The 27,816-nt window shown below is 43.4% G+C and overlaps 1 protein-coding gene across 1 annotated transcript in view; it reads left to right on the top strand.

The window, feature by feature from the left end:
* JPH1 (junctophilin 1) overlaps positions 1-17,492 on the top strand; it is a gene marked incomplete at its 5' end in the record, with an annotated part of 84,455 nt that extends 66,963 nt beyond the window's left edge. The window contains 3 exons of the mRNA XM_006767362.2: positions 7,269-7,912; positions 14,921-15,016; positions 15,466-17,492. Of these exons, the coding sequence (XP_006767425.1) occupies positions 7,269-7,912; positions 14,921-15,001 (725 nt within the window). The remainder of the gene's footprint in view (positions 1-7,268; positions 7,913-14,920; positions 15,017-15,465) is intronic.
* Positions 17,493-27,816: the final 10,324 nt, after the last annotated feature.

Here is a 27,816-nt window from a genome sequence, read left to right as displayed (position 1 = left end):
GGAAAGGAAGGAGGCGGCCTCCTCCCCACTTCTTCCCAAGGTAGGGAGTGATGGGGACACTTCTTCCTAGGATGAGAGCTTGGTAGGAAGAGGGAGGTGGGTGCTGGGGAGACTTCCCCTCAAGAACAAGAGGTAGGTAGAAAAAGGAAAGGGAGGCAGGTGGGTGGTGGGAGAATTCTCCCCACTTCTTCCCAAGGAGAGTGGAGGTGGGGAAAGGACAGGGAGGTGGGTGATGAGCCTTCTCCTACCTTGTCATGATGCTGGCATTGTCAGGGAGAGGAGGGCTGTTGCCAGAACCTGAGTCCGCCTCTCCTGGGTGCATGCAAGGGGAGTGACAGAACTCTGCTGTGTCTTCCTCTTTTTGCAAGTTCACCGATTCCATCATCAGATTTTCACATACATGATATAATCTAATCCTACTTACCTCCCTGTGACCACACCTCCAAACTGAATTTGGGAAACACACAGAGTCCATAGTAGCATGTATTTGCACACGCCAGTAAATTTATCATCCTAAGTAAAAACTGAGGTCTTTGGCATAGGTTATTGTGGGTTGAAGTTCACATTTCTGTTATGAATTAAAACTCTTTAGAGAGGAGGGATCCAAGATGTCAGCAGAGTAGGTGAATGTTACACTCACCTCCTCGCTGGACCAACTGTAGTTACAACTACAATATAGAGCAAGCAACCTCAATGACCATCTGAAGACTAGCCGAAGAGAGGTCTTAACCACCAAAGATTTACAGAAGAAGCCACATTGACTGGTAAAAAGTGTGGAGGCACGAAAAGGGCTGACCCCACTCCCACAGGCAGCCCCTGAGATTCGGAAGGGATTCTCTCTGAGAAGCGTGGGGTCTCAACCCCAAGCTGGGCTCCTCAGCCCAGAGCCAGGAAGAGGCGCCCACATAACATCCAGCTGAGAAAATCAGCAGGGAGTCTGTCTAGCAGGGAATGTGTTAGAGACACAGGTGCCCTCCTGCAGTGCCAGTGCATGAAATCTCATTCGCAGCCACTCGCTCTGGGTCCGGCAAAGGGAAGGTAGAGCGAACTAGAGTCACATGAGGAGCGTCTGGGGTGTGTGGCTCTGGGGAGAGCTGAAGGGACAGCCGCCAGGATCCCCGTGCTGAGTCACTCTCCCGCACAGCAAAAGCCGTCTTTCCTGGGTGGCGCACTCCCCTCCACACAGCATCAGCTGCCTGCACCAGGACAGAGAAGCCCAGGAAGACTCACGTGCTGTCAGTAACTGAGGTGTGACTTGGGGTGAAGGCCATTTCTCCCACTCTCCCGTGAACCTGACTGGCACCTTCCCCTAACTCAGCGGTTCTCAACCTGTGGGTTGCGACTCCTTTGGGGGTCGAACGACCCTCTCACAGGGGTTACCTAAGACCATCGGAAAACACATATAATTACATATTGTTTTTGTGATTAATCACTATGCTTTAATTATGTTCAATTTGTAACAATGAAATTGGGGGTCACCACAACATGAGGAACTGTATTAGAGGGTCGCGGCATTCAGAAGGTTGAGGACCACTGCAACTGGAGCTCTACTGGCCCCAGTCTCTGGGCTCCAGCCTACTGAGGTACAGGCAGAATGCAGGACAGACTGAGTTGCATGGCTCTGGGGCGAGGGCCACTCCCCCCACCCTCCCCTGAGCTTGATCAGCACCTCCTCTTCAGGGAAGTTCCACTAGCCCCATCCTCCGGCAGCCTTGCCCTGCTGAGGTTGGCTCCTGGCAGAATCGGAGACAGACTGAGTTGTGTGGTCTAGGATGGGGGACATTTTTCTCTCACGCTCCCAACTGGTGCAGAGCCCTCCATTTATAAGGCCAACTCTTGGTCCCTTTGGGACTAATAAACTGTTGCCTCACCCTGATGACTCCGGTGCCCCATCTCACCACAAAGCCTGCAGGCGCTCGGCGGGTGGCAGCTAGACTTGGTAAACCCTGGGACTTGGCTGAGTGGCCTCAGACCCAGCGAGGGCACAGAGTTTGAACCTGTATCAACCTAGTGAACACCACTCACCTCTACCTGGCGACTCGCTGAGAACCTACCTCATGCAATTTGCATACTGTCAGAGTGCAGCCAGCCTCCAAAGAGGACTTACAAATGGCCAATAGACATTAGAAGATGTTTAACATCACTAATCATCAGTTAAAACCACAATGAGCTATCACCTCACACCTGTCAGAATGGCTATCATCAATAAAACCACATCCTCACCAATACTTGTTTTTTGTTGAGAAAAGGGAACCCTCATGCACTGTTGGTGGGAAAGGAAATTAATGCAGCCATTGTGTAAAGCAGTAGGGAGCTAACTCAAAAAATTCAAAACAGAACCGCCTTATGGCCTAATAACTCCACTTCTGTAAATACATCCACAGAAACCCGAAACACTAATTCAAAAGAATATATGCACTCCTGTATTCATTACAGCATTACTTACAATAGCCAAGATTTGGAAGCAGCCCGAGTACCCATCAGTAGACGAGTGGATTAATAAAGCTGTGGTACATTTATTTAAACAATGGAATATTACTTGGCCATAAAAAAGAAGGAAATCTTACCTTTTGCAACAGCATAGATGGACCTGGAGAGTATTATGCTAAGAGAAATAAGCCCCTCCGAGAAAGACAAGTACCATATGATTTCACTTACATGTGAAATCTAATGAACAAAATAAATTAACAAATGAAATAGAAACAGACTCAGGGAGAGAACATAATGATAAGAGGGGACTGGGTGAAAAAGGTGAAGAGATTAAGGGAAAAAAAGCAACTCAGACAATAGTATGGTGATTACTAGAGGGAAAGGGGAAGGGGGACGTTAGAAGAGAGTTAAGGGGGGATAAATAGCGATGGATGGAAACCTGACTTGGTGAACGCACAGTACAGTATACAAATGCTGCATTCTAGAACTGCACACCTGAAACCTATATAATTTGATTAACCAGTGGCACCCCAATAAATTCAATAAAAATGTAAAAGAAGTCTTTAGAGAAGAAAGCACATATTCATTATGTAATTTCCTATGCCTGTCATTAATATGTAAATTTTATGGTTAAGACAAGAGAAGCATTCTGGAATAGACAACTTCTCAACTCACTTGCCAAAATCTGAACCAACTGTTTCATCGAAAATGGGAAATGGAATAATCTACTAGTGGGTATGTCATGAATAATTCATGGTTTTTCTGGTTATTCTTACCACTTACTCATTCAGTTGCACAGCTGTGTATTGAGTGCCAGCCACGTGCGAGGGACAGGAACGGACGTCCCGTGGACAAGCCTGCTGTGTTCAGACGCGGCAGTCTTGTCAGAGACGGGATCGAAGTCCTGCCGGGAAGTGGTTTTCTTCCCCCCTCGCAGGTAAAAGTGACTCTCCTGCCAGCCCTGTAAGCGTTTCAGAATTGTTCCATGTGGTTCCGCTTTGCTGAAAGGCAGCCTCCATTGAAGAGACCTCATGTCTATGTCATGACTTCTGATGATGCTGCAGAGCCTTTGCTGCCAAGCACTGCCCTTCAGACATATGTTTCGGGGGAATCTTCATGGCGCTGCTTCTGCCCGTGGCCCGCCCCCCGAAGCTCACCTGTGAGAACCAGCTGAGCACCCTGCGGCTACCATCTGCCATAGCTGCTCAGGGCCTTCCTGCCCACTGCAACCAGTAACCTTTCAGTGGTGCCGAATGGCATTTTCTGAATGTCCTTGTTTCACATTGTGCGGTCTGTCAGTGAGCACGTGACCTGGCTCCCACCAGGAATCCTCCACGGATCAACCCCATGAGATTCATAGACCCTGTCTGTGAAAACGAATGAAAACGCCTTGTGCAATGGCACCCACCATGCTGTCCCTCCCTCGGGGATCAACCCCACGAGATTCATAGATCCTGTCTGTGAAAACGATTGAAAACGCCTTGTGCAATGGCACCGCCATGCTTTCCCTCCCTGGCGCTGTTCTGACCAGGCGCTCTCAGGAACGGCTGTATCTCATCAGCTTCACGCTGCCGGCCTGGCAAGGCTGACATGCATTCCTACATCAGACAAGCAGCAGACACAACGTGTGCCTTCCAAGAGGGTAGCCCAGGAACAACATCTGTCCTCTGCCTGCTATTAAATGTCTTGTTTCAAAGGCATTTGATCGTATTCTGGAAATTTTAACTGTATTTCCTCGACCAGAGCCCAGGCCCCATGTGACGGCATCACTGGAACCATTGCCAACAGGATGTAGTCACGTCGGGCCGGAGCGAGGACCACCACTGGCCAGCATGTTTACTTGCTGCTTTCAAGCACCTATGGTTGGATCCGTTAGAACCTCCTGAAATACTTGTTAAACCTCAAGATTTCATCCTCATGAAATCTAAGTCTCTGGGAGTCGTACCCCGGGTGTCTCGGAGGCGGCAGCTCTGGAGCCACAGCTGTGGAGGACATGGAGTCCCTGACCCAGCTGTGTTCAATGCATGGCAAAAAAAAAAAATGCATCCTTTCCCTTCCAGCCAGAGGCAGGTGCAGAGCTATAATTGCAAAAACAGGACAGGGCTGGCTGTGTGGCTCAGTGGTTGAACATCAATCTATGAACCAGAAGGTCATGGTTCGATTCCCAGTCAGGGCATATGCTCAGGTTGCGAGTTCCATCCCCAGTGTGGGGTATCCAGGAGGCAGCTATCTCTCTCTCTCTCTCCCTTCCTCTCTGAAATCAATAAAAATTTATTTTTTTAAAAAAAGTAGAGTAGTATGTAAAAAAGCATTGAAAATGTGCTTTGTATTTAAGATAGCTTCATGCTCTTTTTCCAGATAACTAAAGCATATTCCTTGAAGTGCTGACTTTAAAAAAGAGTTACATTTTCCTTGGACCCACGATGACTGAATTATTTGGAGGTCCCCTCCCCCAAATAATCGGTCTCTTGTCGCTGTTAGTTTCCCCTCTGTCTCCTCCTTGCTGTCATCTCTCACCTGGTGGGCAGCTGCTTGGACAGGGGACAGGCTCTGTAAAAACAATTCCACAATCGGAGGAGGGAGGGCCCCTCGGGGGACGGCCAGGGGAGGTGACCCGAATGGGCTCTAAACCCCGGGGCCAGCCTGCGGGTGAAGCCCAGCCCTCAGGGTGCTATGTCCCTGTCACCGCACCAAGAACAAATTCGGAAAAGAAACTGCAGTTTCTCCTTTTTCTTCACTCACCCGAGAGGCCTTTCTCTGTGTCGACAGTTTATTTTTAAAGGAAAATTGCCAGCTTTTAAAAAGACGGTGCTTATACTGAATTTAGAAAAGACACCCCCATTGTTGACATGTGATCATGAAAGGAGGGAAGCGGGGAGAGAGAGAAACATCAACGTGAGAGACACATGGATTGGTTGCCTCCTGGACCGGGGCCAGGGAACGAGCCCGAGACCCTTCGGTGCGCAGGCCAACCCTCTATCACTGGGCCACACGGACCAGGAAATTCGAACCCTCCGGGGTGGATTTGTCTTTGGAGGATGGAAGGTGGGATAATGCTATTATGTTTTTGCCCTGAATACAATTATAATTGTGGGTTCTTAGGAATTCTCATTTATGGGCTTAAAACATTACCTTAAACGTTGTATTCTATCTCATCTTACAGATATACAGGCTCTGTGACATTTGGTTTTTCAGCTGCTACAGCTGTTCCCACATCAGTAAAGTCGGGAGTTTGGTGAGGCTTGGAATTTGGGAAAATACCTTGTATAATAAATAGTCTCCTAACAAATTATTACTCAGACCACCAAGGGAAGAGCAATTGAAAGTGTAAATAGGCAGCATGTCTTTTCAACAATGAGGATCATTGGTTTTTGGCTTGGGGTTGTGGGGGGCAAAAGGAAGATGAACATGAGGATGCTGTGCGGTTGACAAGAGCTGGTCCAGTCCCGTCAGCAATTGGTGGGGTGGTTTCTCCCTTGTACAGGGGGAGGTGACATTGTCCGCTCCTGCCCACGTGCAGAGCAGAGGACCAACTGCATGTGTGACCTTGGCTTCACCTTGTTGACATGCAAAGTGGCTGATGGTGGCGTGGTGGCCAGAGGATGTGCATGACCTGGTTCTAGGGGAGGGGCTGAGAGGCGAAGTCCCGAGCAGGAGGAAACTGCCTTGGAGCGCTGTCCCTGGGAGCCCCAGCAGTGTCCCCTGCCTGGACCACTGGCATCCTTAAACTCTCACGACTGGTACCATCTTGTGCTGCACTGCCTGTGTCTCTACTCCTCACTTGCCCCCCCTTCCCCAGATCTCCCATATAAAATAACAGTGCACCAGAATCCTTTTGAATGAAAGGATTCCCATTGATAAAAATAACATGGGATTGTTATAAACCATCCTGAGACCTGAGGGCCAAAGACAACTGTCCCGTCTTGACTTTGATGCCTGCAGTGCAAGCCCATGCTGGGAAGGACTGTGCGAGTTCTTTTGTAATGATCCTTTGAAGGAGGATCCTTCAAAATAGGTTGCCCTGGTCCGTGTGGCCCAGTGGTAGAGCGTTGGCCCGCGCACCAAAGGGTCTCAGGTTCGTTCCCTGGCCCCGGTCCAGGAGGCAACCAATCCATGTGTCTTTCACATCAATGTTTCTCTCTCCCCACTTCCCTCCCACTCTCTAAAAATCAATGGAAAAAATATCAAGTGAGGATTAACACAATAGATATATAATCTGTAGGTTCGCCTCATACAGTATAATTTATTAAATATTGAGCACACAAGTCAGTTTCACTGATATGAGTGTAGGATCTGTGTTTTAATTATGCCACCTAATTTGAATGTGCAGATCCCCACGGTGTGGTCAGCAGGGCTCCATCAACGTGAATTCTGCTTCCGTGTTCTGTGAGTAGGCACGGCCAGTGTGATTATTAGGGAAGTCACAATGGTTTCACTTTTATGGCCATCAGAATAGTATAAATACCACATATGTTCATGTAAAAACACATTTTCAGCAATAAGTAACCTTTTGGGAAATGAAATGTGCTTGTGCTTAGTCAAAGCCTCAAAGGTATATTTAAAAGAGAAAGAAAGGTGAAGCTGGCTTACTGTGTATTTTTGCTGAGTCCTCACTTAACTTCATCCATAGGTTTTATTACTTTAAGTGAAATGACTTACAATGAAACCAGTTTTCCCACAGGCTAATTGATACTTAAGTTCCTAGGGCATCTCATCGGCATTGAACGAAACCACGAAACCACGTTATTTGGGGGCCGGCTGTAGATGCATCCCCTGAGGACGAAACCTTTCTGCCTCATTTTTATCACCTTCCTTTCTGTTGTCACTTTTCCCCCCAGGCCCAGATTATATCAAGCAGAGATTTCAGGAAGGTGTCGATGCTAAAGAAAACCCAGAAGAAAAGGTACCGGAAAAGCCCCCTTCACCAAAGGAATCGCCTCATTTTTACCGCAAAGGCACGACACCCCCGAGCACCCCCGAGACACGTCCCCGACAAAGCCACTCCCCCCAGCCTTCCCCCCAGCCAGTGAGGAAGCAGAACCCCAGCTCAGGGGCCAGACTCAACCGTGACAAAAGGAGCGTGGCTGATGAGCAGGTGACGGCCATCGTCAGCAAGCCCCTGATGTCCAAGGCTCCCTCCAGGGACCTGGGAGCCGCTGTGCCCCAGTCCAAGTACTCTGGCCGCCACCATGTCCCCAACCCCAGTAACGGGGAGCTGCATTCTCAGTACCACGGCTACTACGTGAAACTGAACGCCCCCAAGCACCCTCCGGAAGACGTGCGGGAAGACGAAGGATCCGGCCACTCTTCCTCGGCGCTGGTGCACAAGCCGACATCCAACAAGTGGAGTCCCCCTCCGTCTGTGACAAAACCAGTTGCCAAAGAAAGCAAAGCTGAGCCAAAAGCTAAGAAGTCTGAACTTGCCACACCAAAGAACCCAGCAAGCAACGATGCGTGCCCTTCGGAAAAAGAAGCCAATTCAGTAAGTTGTCCGAGATGGGGTTTCCCCTCCTGTCCTCACTCTGGGTCTTTCGGGGAGCAGCATGGGGTGACTTGCACCCTGATGGCAGCGAGGCTCGCAAAAGTCCTGCCACGCACAGGGCTGTTTAGAGCAGCTCTGAGCCCGTGTGTAGCTGGAGACAGGAAAAAGCTTTCTGGACAGAAGTTCCTCCATGTTCAGCCAGCCAGCCAGCCAGCCACCCACCTTAGACATCCTTCAGGCAGGTTAAAACACGCCCGGCTGGGGCGGCATCACTCCTGGTAGCTGTCTTAGTTGGGACCACTCTCCCAGAAATACCATACATTGGGCGGGGAGTTCCAAGGTCGAGTCCCCGGAGATTTGGTGCCTGGTGAGAACCCACATCCTGGTTCACAGGCCATCTTCTCACTGTGTCCTCACCCAGCGGAGGGAGAGAGAGAAAGCAAGCTCTCTCTGCCTCTCTTTTGTAAGGGCACTAACCCACCAGGAGGGCTCTGCCCTCATAACCGAACTACCTCCCAAAGACCCCCCTCTCCAAATGCCATCGCATGACATTGGTGGTTACGATTTCAACATCTGAATTGTGGGGTTACACAGACATGCAGTCCAGAACAAAAGCTGACTCCCCGATCGCTACAAAGCTCAGAGCTCTAGCTAAGAAGAGTTGCCTCACCACCATTTGCTAAGCTCTTAGCCCACCTTTGACTCCCCAAAACAGTCAGTACCTTTAAACAAAAGAACATCGTTTCTAGCAATTATGAATTATTTCGTTTGGATTTTACTTAATTAAAGCCAGGTTTCAACTGTTTAAAAAGATGACCTTGGTCTTCTAACCCCTCAGAGTGTTAGTGCTCCTGACATTTCCTATTTCTGGTAGATGCTGGTTTTACCATCAGCCTTGAGCAGCTAAGGTTTTTGTAATTCAACCAGAAAGCTTTCAGTTATTGATAAATGTGTCCTCCATCACATGGGTTTGATTTGTCAATGATAAATGGAATTTGGATTTTGCCAAATTCTATAGAATCTATAAAAGCTGACGCAAAGTCCTTGCTGATGGACAGTTGACCGACCTATTCCTCTGCCTTGGGAACAGAGGTGTTGCACGTTTAGCTTATGGTAGAAGCCACAGCCTACCCAATGTTTACTAATAATTTCAGAGACCTATTTGCATAAAGGTGCGGGTTAATATTTTAGCAAACAAGAACATAATACAATCACCAGTTTCTTTTGTCTGTTTAATGTATTCACAGGTTTAAACAATTGAAATCCATCTTTTTAATTAACGGGTTTGAAATTTCTTAGGTTTGTTGACTTTGCTAATATCTGTAAACACTGGTTCCCACCCTTTTTTCAAATTCTCATCTTTTTAATTATCTAGGTATATATATTAATCAGATTAACTGGATTAACTTTCTGCGGGATAGATGGTTTTCAAAACAGAATAACTTTGAGACTCTGATTATTCAGTAAGCATTCTTTTTTTAGTTTTTCACATTGACATTTCAGTATCCTGATATACCTATAATACACATGATATCACTACTGAAATTGTTAAATGTAATATTGCACTTCTCATTTGGCTTTCAGAATTTTTATCCACAGATTAGTAAAGCCTCACATTTATATTAGTATTAGTTTGCCTGATTTACAAAGGGGAAATTCAAACACTGCCAAGCCCTACATTTGTAGCTTTGGGTTCCCAGAAGTGGGGTTCAGTTGACTTCCAGAGCTGCCCCAGGGGAAGCATATGCCCTGGTCTCTTACAATTGGGTGAGTTACCTAGCTCCTATCTGTAATCGTTCCTCTATAAACTTCATAGCCTCCTTGTTTAGAAAAAGCATGTGTTTGACTTATGTGCCAAATTATGATTCTGGGAGTTAGCCAAGCATCTCCCAGCTAGTAGGTTGGTCTCCCGGGTTCCCTTCCGCACCCCCAGGAGGCAGAGCAGCTCCCACCTCTGTCCGCCATGGGCACCAGAAGTCAGGATTGACATGGCACCTTCGTGGGAAGATTTTAACCATTAACCTTCTCTTTCAAATAATAGTCAAAAGCTGTCTTTCACACCCTGATCACTGTTTTCTTCACAGAGATGTAGGAAGTGACAGAATTACCCTCAAGTTAACCAATGAACAGCTTTCAATACCAGGGAGACTCTAGCCAGTTTGGTTCAGTGGATAGAGTTTCGGCCTGCAGACCAAAGGGTCCCAGGTTCAATTCTGGTCAAGGGCACATACCTCAGTTGCGGGCTCCACCCCAGCCCAGGCCATGTGCAAGAGGCAACCAATCGATGGTGTTTCTCTCCTATCAATGTTTCTCTCTGTCTTTCCCTCTCTCTACCACTCTCTCTGAAAGATCAGTAGAAAAATATCCTTGGTGAGAATTAACAAAACTGGGGAGTACTACAATTTAATACAATTTTGAGATTAAAAGACATTGTATAAGAGGTTGATAAAATAACAACTTGGAAATTCATAGGAACATTCACACTAAAGCAGACATTTGAGGGAAAACAACACTGAATCAGCCAGTGCTCTTTGTGGGCAGCTGGCAGATCCGGTTTGAGTCAGAATCGCCCTGTGTAGGGTGGCTCACCAAACCAGATCTAGAATTCCAACCAGCTTATGGAGACAGGATAGACTAGTGGCTGAGGGTGTGAACTGTGCTACCAAACTTCCGAGGTTCAAGTCCCTGCTGTGTGACCTGAGGCAAGTTTCCTAACTGTTTGGTGACTTGGTTTCTTCATCCTCTACCATAGGGTTGTTGTGAAGATTAAATGAGCTAATACTTATGAAGTTCTTAGCCTGGTACCTAGCACATTGTGAATGCTCAAAAGCTATTATTAAATTTGCTTCAACACTGTACTAGCTGAAGCATAAATAGTTGATAGATACAGTAAGTCCTCACTTAACATCATCAGTAGCAGATAGGTTCTTGGAAATGGCGACTGTAAGTGAAATGACAGGTAACGAAACCAGTTCACCACAGTCTAATTGATAAAAACAGGAGTTAAGTTCCAGCATATTCTGGTCACAAAACCATCACCGAACTTCTAAATAAAGACCCAAAACACTTCTAATATTCAACACTAAGATAAATGTGAGCTACATACATATGTAAGAAAGATGAATAAAAACAAGTACTATCATTCTTTTCCAACCTACTCATTCCAGTTCAGGGTCGTGGGTGGCGGGAGCCTGTCCCAGCAGCTCAGGGCACAAGACGGGACCCACCCTGTACAGGATGACCCTCCGTCATGGGGACAGTGGAGACACAACAATGCAATGCATTCAGGAGCACACCTTTGTGATGGAGGGGAAAACCCACACAGACAGTGGCCCTGGCTGGGAATTGATTTTTTTTTTCCTCCTCCATCTTATAATAAAACCATGTTGAACAAAACGACCTATTGAAGAACCTGCTGTCCTCCAGTATTCTCTGATCACCCTCAGAATCACCCCCTAGAAATCTATAAAGTCTTCTGGGACACAGCCTAATCCCCGAGAGCAAATGAATTACTTGGATCTGAGAGGGGGAGCCATGGCAGGGATTACTTTGTAACCCCCTGACGAAGTTTTGTGGCCCCTGTGGGCAGGGGTGGCATGTAGACTCACGTGATACCACAATATTTTGAGGATTTTGCAACCTGGCAACTTGGGTGGGAGACAGTAGAAGCATCTGTAGAGCCTTGTCAGCTAGAATGGTGAGGGGTCTGCTAATTGAGAATCTCGACCCCTTCTAGAAACTGCCTGCCCTTTTTCCCAGCCGTCCTTCTGATCGGCTCCCAAGTTCATTTTAAGATTTGCCTGTTATTTCCTTTGAACTATTAAACCGTGTTTGAAAAACTCGTCAGGCCATGTTTGAACCACACACATAACACACACAATAAAAGACAGTCAATCCATATAATTAAAATTTGCTGTTAATACTAAACTAAGCTTTAGTCTTTCTGTTTTTTGGAGAAGTTTTCCATTTAACATTAAGAAACTATACTCTCTAGCAGGAGATTCCTCACCATTTTAAGTGAACTGATAGTCTCTTAAAGAAAGGGGGAAAAAAAAAAAAGATTGATGTCTTGCGTTAGCCATCCTTCCCATATTCTGACTTCCTGCACTTAATTTTCTAACTGCCTGAAGTTTTCTTCCAATCAGGACTTGCACTTTGCCCTGAAACAGCTTCCTTCAAGACACCTGTCCCAGTCAGTCTTGAAAAGCAAGACTGATTTTTTTTTCCATTTTGCTATTTTAAGCTACAACTGGCCACCAGTCATATTTATGGAACTTCACCTTAAAGCTTTGCACCCTGATAAACGCAGAGTTCGCGTCCTGACGTCTGCCCCTCAGACACCGCGTCCCAGAACTCACTTTCCACCTGGTCGCAGGTTGAACCTTTTGTTGCTGGTTTCACTGAATCGCCTTTAAAGAGGGCACCGTAAATGGTAGGATAAGTGGGTGTGTCTATGAGAACATATTCCAGGATAAATATATGGTCAATAGAAAAATGTCCTCGTCTTCTTCCATATCCCTGTCTTTGGGGATTGGGAATTAAATCCGCTGAGCCCAGAGAGTGGAAACAATCCCAAAATTGGTAACACATTCGTGAGCAAAATCTAATCAAAGTTCGTCGTATACATAGCATTTCCTTAATCTCCATGCTGCTGTGATGTTAAAAGATCATCTGAATTATCTCCTGGGTCATAAGAGTTTCCCACCTGATAAGTTCTAGACTAGGTTCACCATGATTGAAAAGTTGCCTGGGTTAGTCCTCTCTTAATCGATTACCACACAAGTATTCTAACAGAAACACGGGTCCTTCCCACAGCTGATGTTTTCTGATATTAGAAGCGTGGGGTATAGATGAAAATACCATTTTAAAGAAGTTGATGGGAAGTCATTATTTTTAAACGGAGGCCTGTGGCTTTCATAGGGATGTAGCGGAAAGGACACGAGCATGGCGTAGGCAGACCGCAGTTTACTTCTAGTTCTGATTTGTTCACACAGGCTGAGTTAACCGTGGGCAACACACCCTCCCCGCGCTGTGAAATGGGACCAAAAATCCCTTGTGAAGAATTTTTAAAAATAATCGACACAGACATCTTGGCCCACTCCTGGCATAGGAAGACCTGCAGTAAATGTTTTCCTTTTTCTTTCATTTCCATGGGGTTTAGGAACTAATACCTATGGCAAGGGCACCCACTTTTACTTCCTCCTTTTCACCACCCTGATTTTACTAGTCACCCTGTTCTCCTTTTAATGCCAGGAATTAGTCTGTTCACCACATCCATGTCACCTGGAAAAGTGCCAGAAGATGGTAGGTTTTCATTAATCACTGGCTGCCTGAATGAGTCGGGCAGCCCTATGTGTGGGTGCACAGTGGTGAACAAAGCGGGGCCCTGCTGCTGTGGAACTCAATTCACAAGGATGACAATAAAGCGTGAAGTGTTAGAATAGAGAAAAATGGCGCACGCACTCTGACCTCCTCCTGGGAGGAGACCTCCTTGAAGGATACATGACCTAAGCCATAGACCCTGAGAGACGAGCACTGGACCAATGGCAGTTCCAAACTTACCCCATGCCCCTCAAAATTACTATAAGACATTTGAGGACTAACCATTTCATTGTGGTCTTGCTGGGTAGTCAAACATAATACTACTATTTTCTCATCTTTAAGAACAAAACTTCCTCCCCACCTAAATCATGAGACCAGTTTTAGAACACTTTTAATGCTATTTAAGAATATGATACTAGCATGGCTGGTGTGGCTCAGTGGTTGAGCATCGAGCTATGAACCAGGAGGTCACGGTTCAATTCCCGGGCAGAGCACATGCCTGGGTTTCGGGCTCTGTCCCCAGTGCGGGGGATGCAGGAGGCAGCTAATGAGTGAGGTCACGTCGTTGATGTTTCGGTCTGTCTCTCCCTCTCCCTTCCTCTTTGAAATCAATAAAAATATGTTTAAAAGAGAATAAGACACTATTTTAATAGTAAATACCAAGATCATGTCTTTGTAATCAACAAGGCCAAGGTTGGGCAGATCTGAAAAGGTGGGTCATATAAGGCTGGTTTGTTTTTGTTTTGGGGGTTTTTGTTTTCTTATTGAGAGAGAGAGAAAGAGAGAGAGAGAGGTGTGAGAGCATAAATAACATGGAGTTTGGCTCCCTCCTACATGCCCCCTACCAGGGATTGAGCCTGCAACCCGGGCATGTGCCCTGACCAGGAATTGAACCAGCGACCATTCGGTGCACAGGATGACACCCAACCAACCAACTGAGCCACGCCAGCCAGAACTGGTTTGTTTTAAAACAAGCCAACCCAGTTGGGGTTCCTTGGGCTGTGAGGTATTTATTACAGCAGTATTTATCAAACTAGGATGCTGCAATTTCTCCAGGATAACTTGACCTCTGAAAGGTTAGGGTTATGAGCAGAGAAACAATAAAATTAAACCTGTACAATAATGTCTGAAAGTGTTCAGCTTCCCACGTGTAGTTCTTAATTTTAACTAAGGGATAGTGTCCCAAAAAGACGCCCAGAGAAGGCAAGAGTCAGAGAACCTTATTTTGAGTTTTCCCAACGTTTTTCCTGGGAGGCCTCACTGTCCTCCAGGTTTCCCTCCCCGATTCCTCCTGCCTTTCTGAGGAAATAACTTCCTCGTCCGATTTGCACCTTCACAAGTGCCTATCCAACCCTCAGCAGTTCCTGACCTTTTAGGGGAACTGTGTCTCACCCAGGCTGCCGCCCAACGTTTCCAGGTGAATGTAGCAGGTTGTTTTTGCAGTCCTAGTTTAGATTCAATCCAGACAGGATTCATTTTTAAGTGAAAGTTCAGAGATGGCTCCGTCTAAATACGGCATTGCTATTTTTAGTTTACACCTTTTGTAGCTGCTGTCATTATTCATGCCTCCTTTACCGCAACTGTGTTGGGTGTTTTTATATTTTTAGTAATTGCTTTTGTGAGCTAATTTATGTACCGCTATTAAAATGGAAAAGTTATGCTTGTTTCATTCTGTTTTCTTCCCAGGGCCCTAATTCAGTCATGATTGTCCTTGTCATGCTGTTGAATATCGGGTTGGCCATTCTTTTTGTTCACTTTCTAACTTGATTGGAGTTAGGAAAGGTAAGACTAGCCTTGATTTCTGTTACAAACCACGAAACGTAGCATTCTTGTCCCATGTGCAGATTCACATTCTTTTTAACAACGACATATTGTCCTTCACTTTAACTTTGGCTGTGCCTGAATGTGATTCCACATAGCTACTCCATGATATAACTGTTTTGACCCTTCGGTGGAGTCATGACAACTAGTAGTCTCAGCCCACAGTTCTGCCCAGTGGTGTCATCAGCCCTTTAAATGGCACACCCCGGTCAGACTCAGACCCAGGGAGGGAGGCTTGCCATTAGGATGGGCTCTCGAGAGAGCAAGGAACCTTAGAAAATGCGGCCAGAGGCCCTGTCCGGTCCCCGTGGGAGGGCTCTGTGGCTCTGGGGTCCTCAGGGAGCTGGAGCAGGCAGCGGGTTGGAGCGCAAAACTTAACAATCCTTCTTTTTTAAAATCTGCTGAAGCAGCCCCATCCGGCGAAGTTCCTGGCACTGGCTGCTCCATCTGTCCTAGCAGAGTGTGACTAAACTGGAAACGTATGGAGCTGCGTGTTTGGTTGTTGATGGGAGTCAACAGCTGCCTTACTATTTTACCATCTGACGTTGGCAGCAGGGAGCTGGGCAAACAAACGACCCGACCCGAGGAATGCGGCCGGAGGATTGTGTTGCTGCCGCCGCCTTTCCACCGCTCGCTCCCGTCTTGGTCCGAGAACGAGGCAGCAGCATCACTCAGCAGTCTTATGCCATGACCTGCTGCTTTCACGCCCCCAAACGTTCTGGGAGAGAACGTTGCGTTTGCTTGTGCACGACTATTTTTGCTGTTTATTTAAATATGATGATGTACGGTCACCTACCACGTGCGGTCCTGGCTGGATGAAACACCCACATTGCATCTCAAGGAAAAGAAACAACAAAAGTCTAGAGAAAATGTGTCGATTTTGACAACAATACATCATTTTTCTAATGCCATTTAGTCTTCCTAAACCTTGGGTGAAAGGCTGTTTATCTTTAAGAGTTAGCAATTTGAAAGCATTATACCTTCCTAAGAAATAATTTCATTTTAAATATTTTTAACGTTACTGAGATGAGTTATTTATGCACTCGGGAGGTGCTAAATTCTAAAAACTGAAAGACAACAGAATTCTAAGAAGTCAGAATGTTGCATGGGTTGCAGTAATCGGTGTCTAAAGGATTCAGTTTCATTGCTGACGTACTTTACAACCAAATAGAATCTTGTCAGTGGCTATGTTAATTCCCATGAAAGTTAAGCAAGATGCTATTAATAACTGCTCTTCTCTTTCCTTATTTTTTCCCCCAACTGAAAATTTTGAATACATTCAGGTAGAGCATAAAGCTTTGTAAAATCACTGCTTCTCAATTTTATGCCTTTCGTGTTTTTTCAAAGTCCTTTTTTAATGTTATTTCACATCTTAAAGGCTTAGACGTTTTTGTTTCAATAGTGTCTTTCGCCGTCCTTTGTTATTCTGACATAATTTGATTTTTTTTTTTTTGCTGTTTTACAATTTATTCTTTGTTACTCAGAAGCATGCCTACTTCGAGAAACTACAGGGTCTTTCTCAAAGTAATTATTTAAAAAGAAATCAGGGGAGGAAAGGTTTCTGTTAGATCTCTATGAAACATGACATTGTGGAGAGGGAGCTATTCCTGAATATTTTCACCATCTGCATGGTTTAATCCGATCCTCTTTGCCTTATTTGCTACCCTTTCGATGCGGAAGAGACCATTCACTTGTTAGCACAGGGGTGACCTGGGTGCTTGGTCACCTGCAGGGCAGTCACCCAGTGGTGTTTCTTGCAGAAGTGCACTATGTTGAGAATCCTGGGTGTGACCAATATGGAATAAAGAAGAAGGCGGAAAGAGAGCAAATGAAAATTGCAACTTGTATATTTAATTATTTTTTACATTTTGCTTTGACTTTGAAATTTAGGAAGTACGTTTTTACCCAAGAAACGTTTAAGTTCCTGTGTCATTCTCAATACTCTCACTTCTCCTTCCTGACCCCTTGGCTCTTTACGCTGGGAAAGCTGATTTTCTAAAAAGATAAAATATTTAATCTTATTAAGTGTTTATTTAAAATGTGTAATGCTTTGAAATAATGGGCTAACAAGATAACGAAAGGATATGTTTCTACAGTAAGCATGTTGGTTCCATTTATAAATATATGTATGATTTATAAGCTTTTTTAAAACAAAGCCCAAATTGTCGGTATTTTTCTAAAATGTGCACAGCTGTATTTTACATGAAAGGCTCTTTCTAATGGGTTGTTATACTGTACTCTACATTTTGGACAGCACATGAAGTCTGCCAGTGTACTTAATAAAACATGACTTTGTTTATTTAAAGTTTCTTGCTGTGAAAAAAGAACTCCCTACCTGTGAGTTCCTTTATTTATAATCCTTGAAACCAAAATGTATAACGTACAGTTTTCACAACTGTATTTGCTCTAATAAAAAAAATGTTGGTTATTTAAAAAGTTGCAGGTGTGCCTCCTTTGTGCATAAACTACTGTCTGGAGTTATGTGGAATTTTGGTGTGTTGAAAGAAAGAGCTGCTGAGAAATTAACAATAGAAATGATTGGGGGAGGGGATTGGGGCTCAAAGAAGCCACGTGTCAGAAGGTAGCTGTACTACACGGTTATTTCTTTCTACATTTCTTTCATCGCAGGCCTTCCAGGTAATTTTGCAAAATAAGATTCACTGCTCTGGTTGATGCCTTCATTAACACTTGAAGTGCCCAGTCAGTCACCGTTGACTGACACTATATTTTCCATCCGGAAGACAAAACAGGCTGGGCGTTCAACGTGTTAACTGGATTAGTGCCCTACCCAGGACTTCCAGTTTTTTTTTCTTTTGGTTTTTAAATATATTTTTATAGATGTCAGAAAGGAAGGAGAGGTAGATAGATAAAAACATCAATGATGAGAATCATCAATCGGCTGCCTCCTGCATGCCTCCTACTGGGGATCCAGCCTGCAACCCGGGCATGTGTCCTAACTGGGAATCGAACCGTGACCTCCTGGTTCATAGGCTGATGCTCAACCACTGAGCCATGCCAGCTGGGCAAGGATTTCAAGTTTTTAAGGAAAACTCAAAGTTGGAGTCAATTCCCTCCTGCATGGGTACTTTTCAATTAACTCAAGTTTTTGGACCTTGGACCATTGTGCCCCAAATAAATTAATACGTTGCTATGGCCCCTACTGCTGAGCACACTTCTGGAAGCTTAGGCCAATGAGCAGTTCAGGGAACCTGCTATCACTAGACCTTCCTTTGTTTATTTAAAGTTTCCTGCTTTGAAAAAAGAACTCCCTATTTGTGAGTTCCTTTATTTATAATCCTTGAAACCAAAATGTATAACGTTTGGCTCCTAACACCCCTAACCACTCACCTGCCTGCCTGCCTGCCTGATCACCCCTAACCACTCTGCCTGCCAGCCTGCTTGCCCCCAACTTCCCCCACCCCTGCTGGCCTTCTCACCCCCGACTGCTCCCCCATGCCGGCCTGCTCACCCCCACCTGCCCCCTTGCCAGCCTGCTGGCTCCCAACTGCCCCCCTGCCAGCCTGCTCACCTGAGCGCCCTTTGAAGCCATCCTCAGAGCTGGGCTAGGCAAGCTACCCCGGAGGTATAATAAAAGGACCTCCAGAACTGCTGTCCAGGAGCTGCCAGGGTGCTTTTAAGTTCCCACGTTTGTCACTCTTGCCGGGGGCTAGTATATTCAAGACCTCCATATAAATAATGCACAAAGTGATCACCTCTGGCTACTAACCGATTTATCGACTTAAACGATGAATCTCCTAGCAAATCCTAAAGGAACGCAACACAGGACAGACAGTTTGGAGCCCGCGGGAAAAGCACAGGGTGCTAGAAACATTATTGATTCCAGACTCATGTCCAAACCACACGTCATGACGGTTGAAGCCAAAGCTCAGGAGAAGACTGTGTGGTTGGGAAGAATCTGGAAAAATATTCTGTCCGCCCATTTGATGCAGTCACTATTCTAAGAGTCATGATGAGTAGGCTCCTGGGCTCTTTGTGGACCCGCCACCCTACTCTCGTGCTCTGGGAAGTTGTGTAGGCTCGACTTTCCAACTCCGTATGGAGCTGTAGACGTGGCACAGTCTGCCCCTCCCCGGGAACAGTTCACGAGGCTGTGTTTGCTTGTCCAACGTTTCATTCTTACTCCAAAAGCACTGAAAAGCACTTTAGTATTCTCTAACAATCTCTACAGGGGTCAGATTAATGGGACATAGAAGAAAATAACAGAATCTATACTGATAAAAGGGTAATATGCTAATTAGACCGGGAGATCCTCTGGATATCCTTCTGGACATCCTTCTGGACAAAGCCATGGTGGCGGGGCAGAGGCAGTTAGGGGAGATCAGGCCAAGAGGGGAGGGCAGGTGGAAGGGCAGTTGGTGGGCGAGCCTTGGCATGGGTGGGCAGTTGAGGGTGAGAAGGCCAGCAGGGGGTGCAGTTGGGGGCAAGCAGGTCAGCAGGCAGAATGGTTAGGGGTGATCAGGCAGGCAGGCAGGTGAGCGGTTAGGAGCCAGCCATCCCAGATTGCAAGAGGGATGTCCGACTGCTGGTTTCGACATCCTCTGAGGGGTCCCAGATTGGACACACACCCCCACCCCCATGCAAAAACTTCATGCACCGGGCCACTAGTGTGTGAGTGAGTGAGTGAGTGAGTGAGTGTGTGTGTGTGTGTGTGTGTGTGTATGACATAATGAATTTGGATGAATGGCTGTGGTCCTGATGGTCGATCCTCCTCTAATCTGTTCTCCTGGCTTTTTCTCTGTAAAATGGGCACTGACCTCACAGGATGCTTGTGAGGATGAAATTAGCTCATTTACATTAAGTGCGAGGTACAGTGCCTGGCACCTACTCACTGCTTTGTACGTGTTAGCTTTTACTAATTGATGGAACTAGGAAAATATATTAAATGCCTCTAAGTGTCTCAAACACATTAAAAAATAGAGATCCCACTAAAGGCCTCTTTATAAGGGTTAATTATGCCACCCGCCATAGGAAGTTCTTTCTTCAGTGGTGATCAGCGAGTCTTTCTCGCTGTGAAAACCAAACACCACACTCACAGACTTCCTTCTTGATACGTGTGATTTTCAGCATAGAATACGAGACATTTGCTTCACAAAGAACTTTCACATTGATATCTCATGAAGTTCTTCTACAATTCCTATGAAAGTTAAATGACTTGCCCAAGATCCTTTAGCCAAAAATTATAAAAATTTGTGATTTTGATTTGCCTCTAAATGTGCTTTTTTATTTCATATACTGGCTAGCATTATTCCACACTGACACAGTCGGCGGCCATAAAAAAGTAGAAAATATGAAATTCAAAGTAAAATGGTGGGTTGAATGAGCCCATTTCCATCAGTTCCTTAATGCCATTTGGTTGCTATAACTATAGTGGAGTCTATTCGAAAATCTGAATAATGTATTCACAATCCTTCTATTTCTTGACTTTTAATAATGTATTTATGATATTTATTTTTGAACCTTATGAAATACTAAATATTAACAAAAGTTTAGCATTTCAAGGATATCTTGGTATTTTGAAGTAAGAAGCACGTTATAAGTGAACTTGGTGTGGGGGGCGGGGGGTGTTTGAACTTGATCTCTAGGATTAACCTAGGAATTACACATAGCACCAAAAAAATTAGACAAATATGGTGTTCTTTTCTTCAATTTTTTTAAAAATATATTTTTATTGATTTCAGATAGGAAGGGAGGAGAGAGAATAGAAACATCAAAGATGAGAAAGAATCATTGATTGGCTGCCTCCTGCATGCCCCCCACTGGGGATCAAGCCTGCAACCCAGGCATGTGCCCTTGACCGGAATCTAACCAGTACCCTTCAGTCCACTGGCCAAAGCTCTATCCTCTGAGCCAAACTGGCTAGGGCCAAATATGGTGTTCTTTTGACAGTTTATCTGGGTTCAATAAAATTTCCTTGTTATTCTCTTAAATTCCAAGTCTGATAAACTGTTAGTAGAATTAACACAAAAGTGAGGGCCTGAGATTTGTTTAGCTAGTGATTGATAAAGTTGCTCACTTACTATGGTGAAGAGTACAATATATCAACTTCCGGTCAAGATGGTGGAGTAGGTAAACACTGTGCTCACTTCCTCCCGTGACCACATCAAAATTACAGCTAGATTATACAAAGCCATTGCTGAAAACCACCTGAGGACTAGCTAAACAGAGTTTCTATAACTAAGGATATACAGAAGAAGCCACATGGAGACTAGTAGGAGGGGCAGAGACACGGAACAGGCAGGTCCCACACCAAAGGTGTGGTGATTAGGAATTAGGAGGGACATCTTGCTGCAGAGGTACCCCCTGTGGAGTGAGGTGTCTCAGCCCCAGACTGGACTCCTCTGCCCGGGGCTCCTGTGCCAGGAGGAGGATCCTCCATAATATCTGGTTGTGAAAACCACCAGAGATTGTGGCTGAGACTGAGGTTGCTGCAGATCTAGACACTTCAGGTCTTAAAACCTGAGCACAGACTCACTCACTCACAAACTCACTCACTCTAGGTTCCAGTGCTGGGGCAGCAGCTACAAAAGCACCAGGGTCATATGAGAAGGAACTGAATTTATTAGCTTCAGGGTGAGGGCTGGAGGGTAGGGATCAGGGCAGCTCTCTCCAGGACAAAAGTGCCAACGGATGCCAATGTTCCTTCATTGAGTTACCACCATCATCCCACCACTCCACCCCCAGCCTGTAGTGGCAGGTGGATGCCAAATCTGAGCTCTCCATTAGCTTGGCTAACATCATTGGCCCTGCTGCGGTGCTTCCCTGAGACCCCACCCCACCCAACTCAAATACCTGGTTGGAACCTGTTCTAGATGCTTTTCCACACAAGTGGCCTTCCTCACCTCACACTGGGGTAGCAGTATTATGTCAGAAAAAATAGACTTTAAAACAAAGACTGTAACAAGAAGCAAAGAAGGGCATTTCATCATGATAAAGGGATTAATCTCACAAGAGGATATAACTCTTATAAGCAATTACACACCCAATGTAGGAGCACCTAAAACCAGGGTGTCCCCAGAAAATGTATACATACTTTGAATAATACTTCTTACCTGGCAGGGGAGATAGCATGATCACACTTGGAATAATTTTAAAGGCACTGTTTCTTAAAATATATTTCATTTTGAAAATGTAATTGAATCAGCTTTTAAAGTGGGTATACATTTTTTGGACAGATCAATAGTAATGTTACTATATTACAGTAATAGCAATAATAGTGGGGGATTTTAATGCTCCATTGACATCAATGGGTAGATCAGCCAGCCAGATGAGAAATCAACAAGGAAACAGTGGCCTTAAATGACGTTAGACCAGATGGATCTAGTTGATATTTTTAGGGCATTTCACACCAAAGCAGCAGAATATACATTTTTCTCAAGTGCACATGGAACATTTTCCAGGATAGACCAGGCTAGGCCACAAAACACGTTTTAATGAATTTAAGAAGATGTTAATCATATTAAGTATCTTCCCTGATCACAATGGTAGGAAACTAAAAATCAATGATAAGAAGAAAACTAAAAAACACACAAACTCATGGAGGCTAAATAACATGCTACTGAACAATGAATGGGTTAACAACCAGATCAAAGAACAAGTCAAAAGATACCTTGGGACAAATGAAAATGAAAACACATTGACCCAAAATCTATGGGACACAGCCAAGGAAGTTCTACTAGGGAAATGTGTAGCAATACAGGCCTACCTCAAGAAACAAGCAAATATTTATGGACATAAAGGGAGAGATCAGCAGTAATACAGAAATTGTAGGGGACCTGAGAATCAACAATCTAATCTTACACTAGGACCTAGAAAAAGAACAAAGCCCAAGTGAGTAGAAGGGAAGAAAAATAAAGATCAAAGTGGAAATAAATAAAAGAGTCTTTAAAAAAAAGAGAAAAGATCAATGAAACCAAGAACTGGTTTTTTGAAAAATAAACAAAATTGATAAATCCTTAACTAGACTCATCAAGAAAAAAATAGATATGGCCCAAATAAATAAAATCAAAAATAAAAGAGGACAACTGACAACTGACATTGACAGAAATACAAGGCATTATAAGGAAATACTACAAACAATATATGCCAACAAACTGGAAAATCTGTAAGAAATAGATAAATTCCTAGAAATATACAATTTTCCAAGGCTCATTCAGGAAGAAACAAAAAAATCTCAAAAGATCAATAACTGCTCATGAAATTTAGTCAGTAATCAAAAACTTCCCAACAAACAAAAGCCCTGGACCAGATGACTTCACAGGTGAATTTTACCAAACATTCAAAGAAGAATTAAAATACTTATCCTTCTCAAACTGTTACAGAAAACTGTAAACTAGGGGAGGGACCTAAACTCATTTTACAAGGCCAGCATTACTATGATACCAAAACCGGACAAAGACACTACAATGAAAGAAAATTATAGGCAATTATCCCTGGTAAATATAGATGCAGAAATCCGCAACAAAATATTAGCAAACCAGGTCCAACAATACATTAAAAAGATTATACACCATGATCAAGTGGCATTTATTCCCAAGATGCAAGGTTGGTTCAATATCTGAAAATCAATTAACATGATACACCACATAAACAAAACGAAGGACAAAAATCCTATGACCATATTAATAGATGCAGAAAAACTGCTTGACAAAAATACAACATCCATTTATGATTAAAAACTCGCAGCAAAATGGTGCTAGAGGGAACATATTCCCACATAATAAAAGCCATATACGACAAATCCACAATTGTCGTAACATTATACTCAACAGTGAAAAGCAAAAATCTTGTCTTTAAGATCAGGAACAAGACAAGGATGTACACTTTCACCACTTTTATTCAACATAGTATTGGAAGTCTTAGCCACAGCAATCAGACAAGGAAAAGAAGTAAAAGTGCATCCAAATTGGAAAGGAAGAAGTAAAACTGTCATTATTTGCAGAGGACTTGTATGTATGTATATGTATACACATATATGTATGTATATGTATGTATATATATCCCTAACAAATCCACCAAAAAAGCTATTACAACTAGCACATGAATTCAGTAAAGTAGCAGGATTCAATATTAACATTCAGAAATTGGTTGCATTTTTATACACCAATAACAAACTATCAAAAAGAGAGATTTAAAAAACAACCCCATTTACAATTGCATCTAAAAGAACAAAATACCTAAGAATAAACGTAAACATGGGGATAAAAGACCTGTACTGGAAAACTATAAGACACTGAAGAAAGAAATTGAAAAAGATAAAAAATAAATGAAAGGATATACATGCTCATCATTGAAGAATTAACATCATTAAAATGTCCATACTACCCAAAGTGATCTCCAGATTTAATGCAATCCCTATCAAAATACCAACGGCATTTTTTGCAGAACTAGAACAAATAATCGTAAACTTTTTATGGAACCACAAAAGACCTCAAATAGTTAAAGTGGTATTGAGAAAGAACAAAGTTAGAGGTAGCATGCTACCTGATATCAAACTATACTACAATGGTATAGTAGTATAACAAAACAACTTTTGTTGCAAGTAGCAAAACAACTTTTTATGTCATGTGGTTCAGGCATAAAAACAGGCATATAGATCAATGGAACAGAATAGAGAACCCAGAAATAAACCCAGGCCTATATGCTTGTTTAATTTATGGCAAAGGGGGCAAGCATATACAGTGGAGTAAAGACAGTCTCTCCATAAGTGGTGCTGGGAAAACTGGACAAATACATGCAAAAAAATGAATGTGGGTCACTTTCTTAAACCATTTATAAGAATAAACTCAAAATGGATTAAAGACTTAAATGTAAGGTCTGAAACCATAAGCCTTCCTAGAATAAAACATAAGCAACAAACTCTTTGACGTTACTCTTAGTAATATTTCTTATATGTCTCCTCCAGCAAGGGAGACAAAAGAAAATTAACAAATGGGTCTATATCAAACTAATGAGTGTTTGCACAGCAAAGGAAACATCAACAAAATGAAAAGACAACCCACTCAATGGGAAAACATATTCATTAATGATACATCTGATAAGGATTTAATATACAAAGAATTCATACAATTAAAAAAAACACTAATCAATCTGATTAAAAAATGGGCAAAGGACCTGAACAGAGATTTCTCCAAAAAGGACACACAGATGGCCAATCAACATATGAAAAGATACTCAACATCACTAATCACCAGGGAAATGCAAATTAAAAGCCCAATGATATATCACCTTACGCCTATCAGAATGGCTATCATCAATAAATCAACAAAGAACAAGTGCTGGCAAGGATGTGGAGAAAAGGGAACCCTCATGCATTGTTGGTGGGACTATAAAATGGTGCAATCACTATGGAAAATAGTATGGAGGTTCTTCAAAACATTAAAAATATAGCTACAATATGACCCAGCAATTCCCCTTCTGGGTATATATCTGAAGAAAACAAAAACAGCCGAAACCTGTTTGGCTCAGTGGATAGAGCGTCAGCCTGAGGACTAAAGGGTCTCAGGTTTGATTCCGGCCAAGGGCATGTACCTTGGTTGCAGGCACAACCCCAGTAGGAGGAAATAAAATATATTTTTTTAAAAAAAGAAAACAAAAACATTAATTTGAAAAAGATATATGCACACCTATGTTCACTGCAGCATTATTTACAATAGCCAAGATATGGAAGTAACCTTAGTGTTCATTGATAGATAAATGGATAAAGAAAAGGTGATACATATGTACAATGTAATATTACTCAGCCATAAAAAAAACAATGAAATCTTGCCACTTACAACAGTAAGTGAATGAAACTAGAGGGCATTATGCTAAGTGAAATAAGTGAGACAGAGAAAGACAAATACTATATGATTTCACTTATATGTGGATTCTAAAATATAAAATAAGTGAACAAACAAAAGATAAATTCATAGATACAGAGAAGAAATTGATGGTTTCCAGATGGGAGTGGGGTTGGGAGGCTGGGTGAAAAAGTAGAAGGATTAAGTTGTACAAATAGCCAGTTACAAAAACAGTCACAGGGATGTAAAAGACAGCATAGGGAATATAGTCAGTAATGTTGTAATAACTACGTATGGTGTCAGATGGGTACTAAATTGATCACTTCATTATAGAAATGTCTAATCATTATATTCTACACCTGAAACTAATATAATTAGTGTGTTAACTGTAGTTGAAAAGTAAAAAAAATATTTAAAAAAGAATACAGTGTTTCAATCCTTGAAAAGAATTTTATAGAGAGGATTTGGAGGTGGAGATGAATTCATTAAAGATGATTATAATATGTACATACAAATCTTTCCTTGCCCCCCTACTGTCCCCTTGGTGAAATATGAAGAACACTATAGAACATTCAATGGAATTCAAGATGATATTTACTGCCGAAACTGGTTTGGCTCAGTGGATAGAGCGTCGGCCTGCGGACTGAAGGGTCCCGGGTTCGATTCCGGTCAAGGGCATGTACCTGGGTTGCGGGCACATCCCCAGTGGGAGATGTGCAGGAGGCAGCTGATCGATGTTTCTCTCTCATCAATGTTTCTAACTTTCTATCTCTCTCCTTTCCTCTCTGTAAAAAATCAATAAAATATATTTTTTTTAAAAAAAGATGATATTTACTTAAGGGTAAGCAATGGAGGTCTAAAAAATCAGAACTGCATATCTCACATTCCTGCCATTTATGGCATGTGTTTAGAAGAAAAGAATCTAATAGGTGAAGAGCACATCCCCTGTGCAGTAAATGCAAAGGTGAGAAGAAGCCGAGATCATCTGATTTTTCTCATGTTTGGGGCAGGTTGTAACAGTTTCCAACCAGTAGGGCAGGTACCTAGAGGTCCAGTGACTGTTTCTGATGTTAATAAAGGCCAAGAAGATGCTCAAACATGGAATTGCTGTAGAGCTAACGAGTGTGGAATCTGAGAACGAGAGATGGCATTTTAAGAGTTTTACATCAGATAACTGGGCCAAGTAAGAAGTTAGCAGAGGTTAGAAATACTCAAATCCATACAATATTCCAAAGGATAAAGTGTCATTAAGTCCGTTGTTACTCATCAGTCCATTGAAACCAAGCAGGAATCCGGGAAGTAATCTCCACACAAGAAAGTTCCCCCAAAAATGAAATATTTCTGAACCCAAAGTAAGGTTTGTTGTTATTTGCATCCAATGTGCTGTGATTCAAGCAATGTGAGGTGTTCGGCATTACTTGTCATTTCTCAGCGTCCACTTTTTCATTTCCTGTATTTTCTTACTTTACAATTTGGTCTGTGCTGTTTTTTTCCATTAGAATTTTTGTGCATAGAAACATCTTTCCATTTATTCTAGTAAACATGTTATTTTTTTCTTCACAAAAAGAAAAAAATCTGAAAGATCTAACAAACTGTAAAAATCTAACCTAAAGATCCTAACAGACTGTATTTGGGGGTTTCCATGGATTCACTCAAACTATTAACAATTTACCTGTGTTTGTGTTGACATTCTAAAAACTCCCTGAGCAAGTTATAAAGGGAGCATTTGAAACCTAACTGCTGCCCTCCTCCCAGCTCTCGGGAATGTTAACACTACGTGCTCCATACACCACCTCCTACCTCAGAGTCTGCAAGCCTCAGCTCCCCTCCCACCTGAGCATAGCTCCTTGTCAGTCTCCTCAGCCCAGTAGCGTGCAAAGACCCACACAAGTCACCACTGCAGGCTGGCAAACGTCCCAGCTTAGCTGAGATTACCTCTGCCAGGGAAGCATGCAGCCTAAA

The sequence above is a fragment of the Myotis davidii genome, unplaced genomic scaffold, assembly GCF_000327345.1.
Source record: "Myotis davidii unplaced genomic scaffold, ASM32734v1 scaffold200, whole genome shotgun sequence".
Classification (NCBI taxonomy): Eukaryota; Metazoa; Chordata; class Mammalia; order Chiroptera; family Vespertilionidae; genus Myotis; species Myotis davidii.
This window is presented reverse-complemented; position numbering and strand designations above follow the sequence as displayed.